The 10,000-nt window shown below is 37.5% G+C and overlaps 1 protein-coding gene across 1 annotated transcript in view; it reads right to left on the bottom strand.

Annotated features, from left to right (window-relative positions):
* Positions 1-10,000, bottom strand: part of LOC138050130 (uncharacterized) — a 54,295-nt gene that overhangs the window by 43,253 nt on the left and 1,042 nt on the right. The window contains exons 3-10 of the mRNA XM_068896595.1: positions 7,088-7,242; positions 5,986-6,045; positions 5,550-5,647; positions 3,969-4,061; positions 3,495-3,651; positions 2,457-2,547; positions 2,158-2,221; positions 868-943 (exon numbers count right to left, since the gene is read on the bottom strand). Of these exons, the coding sequence (XP_068752696.1) occupies positions 868-943; positions 2,158-2,221; positions 2,457-2,547; positions 3,495-3,651; positions 3,969-4,061; positions 5,550-5,647; positions 5,986-6,045; positions 7,088-7,242 (794 nt within the window). The remainder of the gene's footprint in view (positions 1-867; positions 944-2,157; positions 2,222-2,456; positions 2,548-3,494; positions 3,652-3,968; positions 4,062-5,549; positions 5,648-5,985; positions 6,046-7,087; positions 7,243-10,000) is intronic.

Genomic DNA, 10,000 nt, shown 5'->3' with positions numbered 1-10,000 from the left:
TGTCAAAAGCCTATGAAGTACCAGAGGATGACAATTTAGCGTGAAAAGAATGAATTTGTGTTTGATTCTTATCGAAAAGGAATGCTTCACTGTTCAACTACAGCAAGGTTATACCAAAAACACCTGGATATTTCTCAACTTTGTAAACACAGCCCCTTTCGGTTTTAAATGTATCACAAGTATACCTTATAGGTATTGAATATGACCAATAGAATGATGAAATGATAATAACAAACTAATACAGCAGTAGTTGTCAATGTCTACGGAAATCTCACGGCGTGCTCCTTTGCTACCAAGAGTGGATTGGTGAAATTGACCGATCGACACACACAGCACAGTGACACCTTTAGTCGTCCACTGAACAATGGCTCAGTGACACATGCTGACTACTATCAATCCCATCAGAACGTAGAAAAGTCGACGAATATTTCAACATATTATGTTGCGGCATTACTTCAGAAAGAGAAATGTCAGAAAAAAAGATATTGATCGTTGCCATATCGATTTGAAATCAACTGAGTGACTGACAAATTGGCATATCTTGAAATGTTGAGCCTTTATAGCCCTTGATAAAAACTCCGGAAAGACTGAATGTCAGTTTTTGGGTAATGTGGTTTCTGGTATGGTTTGGGTAAGAATGTGAGCTCTGATTGGTTGATGTTTGCTTTAATTTGCAAATTGTTGACCAATTACAGCTCAAGTTCACTACCCATGCCAACCTAGAAATACTATGGACAAAAGGTGGTATTCCGTTCTAAAGAGTTTCTGTAAAGGGAAAGTAACGTTTTCTTGTAGTTGCACTGAAAAGATGAAACCGTTTTGCTCTACTTTTAGGATGTAAATTCCAGGAAATATTTTTGAGGTTACCAAGAGTTTCTGCTGCTTCTGCTCTCACTGTGAGTGCTTTGTCCCATTTACACATTCTTACAGCTGTGGCAAGAATCTGACAAAAATAAAATAAAAGCAATTTGCTTTTCACAAACACGAATTTGGTTTTATTAAACAAGTTTAATAATAGAGGTCGAACTACCACCCTGAAAAGACAGCAGTGCTGACATTTCAAGCATAATAGCAATTCGTCATAACGAATAAAGCTCTGGAAACTTCAAAAGCGAGAACAGTGACATCACACTTCATGCTAACTTGACCATGACAATGCACAATCTTTTGTCCTTAGTTCACTACTGAGTTTTGAATGAATTTACCAAAACTTTTGAATGACTGTCTTTTAAAAAAGGTGGGCCAAAACAGCAAAAAAAAACATAAACAAACGAACTTGTGAAGTTTCATAACCATTTCCAGGGCTTGAAATAAACGAAAAAATCCAGTCGCAATTTTACGACAAGATACGAAAATTTAGTCGCAATTTCGCAAAATTTTCGTTGCAAAATGTGTTGTCAAAACAAAATGTGAGCCCACAATACTTGTGTTGAAAGAAATCGCTGAAAATGGCGAATGATATCGAAGGAATAGAGTTGTGCACGTAACATCGCAGCGAAATTACACTAAAATTACGCTATCTTCCGATTGAAAGAAAGCTCAAGGCGAGGCGTATCTCTGCCTTTGTAATTGCATCTGCAAATGGTTAGACTCTCCAGTCTTCTCGGATAAGGACGATAAGCCGGAGGTCCCGTCTCACAACCCTTCAATGTTCATAATCCTGTGGGACGTAAAAGATCCCGCACACTTGTCGCAAAGAGTAGGGCATGTAGTTCCCGGTGTTAGGGTCTGTCTTCTGTGGTGTATCATGGTTGGGAGGGTAAAATGCTCGGAGAGGGCCGTAAGTTAGAATACTGTAACAGATTATTATGTCTCCCTCTTTAAATAAAGATAAAACAAACAAACAGACAAACAAACAAAATAATTTTGTCATTTATTTTAGTAAAAAGAGCAGCAAAGTGGCAACTGCTAAACCTTTTGTTTCGAAACAGTGAAGATGAAAAACAAGTTGCAAATTTGCGACTTCTCCAGATATTTTAGTCGCAAAGGGAAAAAATTCAGTCGCAAGGGCGACTGTATTGGTCGCAATTTCAAGCCCTGGTTTCTAACATACATGTATATTAACTATGATTTTTTTTTCATTATTCCCTCTTCAAAATTAAGAAATTAATTAATGCAGTTTGCAGTTACATGTAAGACTGTATCGCAGGTACAAACCTTGATTAAAAGTGAACGATTTTCTTGTGCTGGGATAGCTCCTGCTCTGTGCATGTTTGTCAGACTGTGAAACCAAGTTGAAATAAGAAGACTTGGAGAGATCTCATGTTTTAAGTCTTTGATCAAAACTTACACACAGCAGTCTTGATGGCTTCTCTATTAAAAGGGAAACTGAGGGGATCACGCTGTAAACCTGAAATGTCACTTAGCCTACCATCCCTTGCCTCCAACATCCCCTCCCTCCCTCCCTCAGTTTCTTAGTATGGACCAAGCAATCCAGTATGCAAACAGATACTGACCATTTGGCAGCCCCAAGCTGTATTTCATCTGGCCTGTCTCTTGAGAGCAGTTTGGTGAAGACTTCTATAAGACTCTTGCCTTGGTGTGTTGCTAAAAAGAAAACAGCTTTTCAGAAGCAGCTGAATGCACTTTTCATCCTTCATCCTGACATTTCTCCCATCCTAGAATTACCTACCTTTGGTTTATTTGAGTTTTACCACCCAGGTGGTATGTGGCACACAACAGAGCAAAACTCTGGGCACTAAAGTAATATTTATCATTGAGAGTGTTCCCTTTACAAGGACAGAAAACAACACACTGACCTCCAAGCCTGAATCTTTGGGAATAGTGTTTTGGTCCTTTAACGTCCGACAGAGTTTGTAAGCAAGGGTTGGGAGGTGGAGACTACTGTTTACAATAATCCTCATTCAAGAAGACTTGAAATTCAATCAATGAAATTCGTTTTATTAGTCGAGCTACATCACGCGTGACCAGTTGTTTTGAAATTAAGTATTTTGAACTGAGTATTCATATCTGGGTGCCAGTTTTGAACTTTGCTCTCCAGATTCTGAATTTCCCTTGGAATTTCCTTGATATATCGCAAATAGTTAGCAACGAACCTTCGTTTTATTATAAAATAAAAATGAAAAGTGAAAACTACCTCAAGTGTTTGATGAATTATTGTTCAGTTATTGTGCATTTTTCATACCCACTTTTGCAAAAGTCTTTAAGATTCCATTCAAATCTCGAAAGCTCCAAAGAGGAATTCAGATGTTCATTTCAGTCTTGTGGATACCTACCAGTCACTTGTGACATAGCTCAACTGAAACATACTCTCACCGAAAGAAACACAACTCAGCATGGGAATACCATTCTAAGCCAGTGATAAGAGCAATGACCTCGTGATTCCCCACCCCCCACACCCCCTCCCCCCCAAAAAACCACTGTAAATGCATTAAACCTCACTCCCAGGAGTCAATGGGTTAATAACTGCGAGGCTCAGAATGCGCAGTTGATGTTGAATTAAAGGTTCCAAACGTGTTTTCATTCACTTGTACCTGATTTCATAGCCAGCGATACAGCTCCATTTTGGAATGACATAGCTGCATAACACTGTAATGCTGGCAGTTGTAGTTTAGGAATGTCACATACCAACAGTGACATCAGAGCATTAACTGCTCCCATGTTACATAGCAAGGCTTGGTGTTTGGGACCCTGGTGAAAATGAAATAATAATAATATTATTCTTATCATTAATTATTATTAATACCTCATGTTGTTGCTCTTGCCTCGATATGAAACTCATAAAATTCATTGATACCGGTAATAGAGGAGGTTGATGACAGGGAACTGAAGCACAGTAATCAGATAACAAGAACACCCACATAAACCCCAATAAATACATGCAGGGTTTGACGTGGATGTAATTGGAAAATTGGGAGAGCATTTGAGATGCTCTTGTGCATTTCAAATACCTAACTTAATCAACAATTCAATTATTATTATTATTATTATTAGCAGTAAATACTTACCTGGCAACATTTGGAAAGTATGGAGGCTGCGCACTCAGCATTGGAGGATGAACTTGAGAGCAGTTCAATTAACTTTGGAACAATGCTTGGATCCTGTGAAGCAAGGAAGAGAACAAGGCAATAGTGTTTTTGACGATAATCACCATCAGGTATTTTTATTTAAGGGAGCTTCAGCAAGCAACATTTTTGGGGCAGCAACTGGCTGTGAGATGTCTTCCATTTCAATTTGTCTGGACACTAACAAATTAAAATTGGACTAGAAAACTCCATCAATAGAACAGATTTTAATTCACTATTTAGAAAGGACCATGCGAAGCTGAACTGACATGGTGACCAGTGACTGCCAAAGGGAATCAGACGCACAAGCAGCGCATAGGACTGGTACTAATACAAGCATACTCATTATAACTACTATAAAATTTCCTTTCTCTACCAGAGCTGATTAGTTTAAAAATGACTATGTGGGACAGAGACTACTATCCTGGGCCCGGTTGTTCGAAAGACGATTAACTTAATCCAGGATTAGCGTAAACTTTTGTTTTATGTTTTCAACTTTTTGATGAGAGTTTCTTTTCCTTATTTCTGTTTTTCAAGATTAACTTATTCTAATGTAAAGTTTTGCCGACTATCAGCGTTGAAAAGCATTTGGGAGTAGAGAAATAAACTCCTTGTTTAATTTTTAACCTGGGATTAGCGTTAATCGGCTTTTGAACAACCGGGCCCTGGCATGCAAAATGTGCACTTTTGATTTCCATCTGTGAATCAAAAACTATGTGCACTTAAGCTCCTTACTACACGCGTATGAAAAGTGACTGATTCCATTTGAATTTCTTTTCCTTCATAGGAAGAACATTCACCTTTGGCAGATAAACAACAAAATAATATTAACAGTATAATATGACTCCTTCGCGTGAAATACCCATTAGTTGATGAGGAGAGTGAGATTTTTGCATGAACATGGTGTTACAGCGACAGGTCATATTATTGAATACAATGTGTGAGCCATCAACAACCAAACTAATGGCCAGAATCGCAACTTCTTTATTGATATCCAACGTATTAAAAAACTAAAAAAAAAGGTTTGTATGATACGTAACTAGGTAACTCATTCTATCTAAACCAAATCAAAACAGATGAAAACAACAGAGCATTTATTTATAAGATCAATTGGAAATAAATAAACCAAAACCCTAATGAAATGACAACATTTGAGAACTGTCCTGTATTCTGGGCAAACAACGATCGGGAAATGGTGACAAAAATCCACAACGCAAAGGAGAGAACTAGAAGAACTTGGGACACATTTCCCTAGACTGATAGCACTTGTAATTCATTGAACATGACCATTAAATTTATGAAGTTGTTTAAAGCAATGCAATCAACTAAACTAATTTTTCCATTTTCTCTATAGATACAATGTACATGTAAATATACAACCCAAAGATACATGTACCTTGAGTGTGCTAATGTGGTATTTGGTAATAACTTAAAAGGCTATAATAAGCATGTCACTGGCCCTTTGAAGATTAAATAATGCAATCAGACTACTTTAAATAATAATATGCACAAACAGATAATGACCTCAAGAATAGGAGCAGATGGAGAGAGTGGAGATGAGTTGATGGTCCTAAGTGATCTGACTGATGCTTCAACAACTCTTGGATCCGAATGACAAATGCCTGAAAGCACAAAAGTACCACAAAATAAGGTATAACTATTGAACTTGTCAATCAAAGGAAATAATGTTCCGAGAAGAGAGAAATTAATGAAGCCACCAAAATCTATTGAACAGATGGACACCACCACTGCACCGGGATTAGCTTCCTGCAATTTAGGAAGATGTTTTATCACGTGATTCTAATAAGTACTTAATCATGTCAACAAACAACTAAATCCGTTGATTGATGAAGATTCCCTTATGGATTGAAAACTTCTGCTCAAAATCTCTCAATCCTAAACTATGAAACTAAGAAAACTTGTTATGAGATATTCAAAATGGTTTACTTTTAACATATACCTTTCAAGAAAACATCTAATGAATGGGCATCTATAAGAGCAAGAACATTATCTGCAGAGCCTTGTAAATACATGTAGAAAGAGAACAAAAAAATTAGATTTATTAGATTTAATCAAACCGTGGCTTAGATACATGTCAGAATGTTCAAAAGCTACTGGGACATTGTCCACTGCAAACTGCTTGGTAAAAGAGGGTATTTCTCGCTAATTGCTGAGTTATGCCCTCTTGTTTTTAAATTATTGATGATGATTAAGTTGACTTTGTTTTGGGTGCTAGAAAAAAACTATGATATATAGACCCAGCACACATTCCATTTAATGCCCTGGGGCCGGTTGCTGGAAGCCTGCTTAGCGCTAACCTTTCGTTAAGAGGTATCAAAACCTATAGGTTTCCATGGTATTTAACCCTGGTTAGCGCTAACCATGCTTCGAGCAACCCGGGCCTGATCAATGGCCCCACAAACTGTGGCAACATAAATGTGTTCTCAATGTGCTTCAAAGCCCCTTTTGGCAAAAGCTTAGTTATGTTGTCATTATCTGCTCAACCTTTCACCAAAACCACGTATCTGTCATCCCTGAAATGCCCCCAGTGACAAGTAAAATCATCTGGCATTACACAGAGTAAACTCTGTAAGTGTCTCTTTTAACAGGAAATGGATTAAAGGGGACAAAGTATTTGAGTGGACAGATATATACAGAGTTACATAGTTACTTAATTGGCCTCTCCCCATCTTGGGGCCAATGAAATAAATTCAACAAAATGACAGAACTGAACAACAACAACAGTTAAGAATCCCAACTGGTTGGAGGCCAGCTGAGAAGTTGAACCAGGGCCTACCAGGATCAAATTCAATAAGTGGTCAGAATGGGTCTTGAACCTAGATGTTTGGAGATCTCAAGGCATTTAGCACCCTAACCGCAGAGCCATACTATCTCGTTCAACGTTTCACCTCTGAGACATCCTCAATTCTTAAGTAAAATCACCTGGCGTTAGACAGAGTAAATTTTGCAAGTGCTGCTCATTCTGTTAACCACATAATTTAAATTATTTTACAAAAAGGACAGCAACTTACTGACATGTACAAGTTTACACTATCACGCACCTCTTGCCAGACTCCCTAGTAATACAATTGATTCCACCACAAATTCAATACCACTGTCATCTTGTAACAGGAGTTCAATGACCTTAGGAATGACATTCAACCTAATGAATGACGACTTCTTGGCTTTGTTGCCAATAACAGCATTTTTTATATTTCTGCATTTAGATAGAAAACAAAATTACCATTTTTTTGGGAAATAAATTTAGGTGAAAATTATAGAGTTTTGTAAGTGTTGCAAGGGAACCCCAATGAACAGTATAAACTTCCCCTCAACCTGTAAACCCGATCAGACATGATTGTCTTAGAGGGGTGGCGAATGGTAAAATCTGAGACTCGCCGAGAGGCCAAGATCCTAGATAGAAATCGGAGCCCAAAACTCCTTGGTAAAAAGTTTGGAGATTAAAAAAGGGTAAAAAAAAAACCATGCAAAAACGAGACTTTGAGACTTATCAAAAACGCTTTAGAGATTTCGAGATCCTGCTAAAATTTTGCGAGACCCACGATTTTCGAGGTACCATTCGCCACCCCTTCTTAGTACCGCATTGTCAAAAACATGTATTTTCAATACCATACCATACCATACGGAAGTTTTAAAATACATTGTAAAGGCTGTAACCTTCACAATACCCCTAACTGTACTCCTAAAGTAAACATAGCGCTAATGCCTAGTAATCTCAGATTATTGAAGAGTGTTTGACAGTCGCTTTGGAAGCAAAGAAGGGTAGGGAAAGAAACAATCTTTATGGACCGAAGTTTGAGGATACAAGCGTGTATAATTATGTACATCGATCAGATTCTTGAGATGGTTTCAATAAGCACCAAGTAAAGGCTGTAAACTTTACAAGTTTCGTGAAGGGCGAAGCGCGTAAGACTTCCACGCACTAAGTCTTCAAGAACAATTTTTGAAGAGAACATTTACAAATTCAAATCACGTCTCCGTGCTAGAGGCTATCCAAAACGTCTGATTGAGACACTCCTATCAGACATCAAATTCACAGAAAGGGAATCAGCGCTGAAGCAAAGGAATAAAATCCCTCAAGATATCTTGCCCTTTATGACACAGTATCACCCGGCAGTGCCAAACCTTAAACATGCTTTATTTAAAAAAATGGCAGTTCATAGAAAAGCAGCCCTCTCTAGGGCAAATTTTCAAAGAAAGATGGCATGTGTGACGCCAAAACATGTCTTTAAAAAGTTGGTTCGTGTGTCTGAAACCAGTTCTTATTGACTACATTGTAACATCAAAAAAAGCACCACATTAAGTTAACTAGAAGTGGCATCTTGCATATTCATTAGATACCATGAGGACAAAATAATGCAGATTAAAAGTAACATGATTTGTCTTGTCCGCCATGTTGGAGGGCATACTCTTGCCCTCCAACATGGCGGCCATAACTACTTTTTGCTTATATCTTGTTAAATGTTTGATAGTTGAGTTCAGATGTGCCATAAACGTTACCACATCATCTTTTCAACATTTTCCTTAAAGTTCAAGTGCAAAATTTGTGTCGGAAAGCGGTAATTCATAATTTTAAAAATCAAGTTTTGGTCACGTGACCAGCTACGGACTTTCTCATTTTAAGCCAATGGTGCGGGTTTGAAAAACCAAATCACTATTATTTTGTTTAAGAGATGACCCACTAATATTGTTTCGAAGGCAAAATCATGTAACTTTCATTTTCATAAAAACCATGTCACATGACCTCTTAGTGCAAGTGGCCTATTCCAGGCAGTAAAGCTCTTAGACACTATCTAAACAACCTAACAATATGACAGACACACCAAATCTATGTCAGAAGCTTGTATAACTTATGAATTATTATATGTTTTGTGAAATCTAGGGGTGCATTTGACTGACCCTATTCCAGAATAAGAATACAAGGAGAGATGATTTAAAACCGTACACTGTATGTCTGCCATTTTGAAGCAACAAGGATAATAAAGATAAGTTTAATTAATTAAAATAGCATTTCAGCAGGTGTTCAACAATTTTAATGTGAATGTCCATAAAAACAAAGGATTTATAACTTCTACTCCATGTACATGTAGTCCTATATTTCCAAAATACAGTCAAATCGAACACACCCTAGAAGTATTCAAAGAACTAATTAAGAGAGTTCTGTTTAAAAATTTTATACAGCAATAAGTCAATGACTTTACGCTGGATACAAACATGGTTGTAATCAACTTAGAGCTATGCACCTTGTTGACTGTCTTACTTCCAAAATGTGCTCATGCAGTAATAACAATTTGTAATTTTTTTAATCTCAGACATTGACTATCTAGTGCTCTGGTGACCTCACTCAGTTGCGGGTATCAGAGTATAGAAATCAAATGTGCATATTGTTTTGTACAACTGAAACAACTTTGCATTCCAGTCACTTTCAAAGACTGAAACAGTGCAGAGTTTAAGCAACTTCAGAATTCTGGGCCTTCCCTGTTACGTGTAGGAGAAGTCTCTTTTCTTTTGCTTTCACCGGGCTGACAGGTATAAAAAAAGAGATCTCTGCTATGGGTTGAAATTCACTGTGTTGAGCATGCGTGGCAGTTGCTTAGCAACAAAATCCTCACGTGATACTTCATGTTATGTGGGCTCACTTAACAACAGCAGAATTACTGCATGGGACCAGAGATGTATCCAGATTTTCAAATTTGGGGGTCCTCTGGACCCCTTCTTGAAAATTTGGGGGTCCATTACAAAATTTTGGGGGTCCAGCTAATTACATAATATTCAAGGATTAATATTCGATCTATTGATGCTGCAGTACCCTTCCAGATTTCTAAATTGCACAAAAATAAAGTCTTATCAATCCCCTCGAATATGTACTTTAAATATATTGATCGATTTCTTTGAAACTGTTATGCCCGTTGGTTCATCCATCAAAATGTATGGGCTGTCATTAAGTTCCATTG

Source organism: Montipora capricornis, chromosome 5, assembly GCF_036669925.1.
Source record: "Montipora capricornis isolate CH-2021 chromosome 5, ASM3666992v2, whole genome shotgun sequence".
In the NCBI taxonomy this organism is placed as follows: Eukaryota; Metazoa; Cnidaria; class Anthozoa; order Scleractinia; family Acroporidae; genus Montipora; species Montipora capricornis.
Note: the sequence above shows the minus strand (reverse complement) of the source record. Positions and strands in the feature narration are given on the sequence as shown.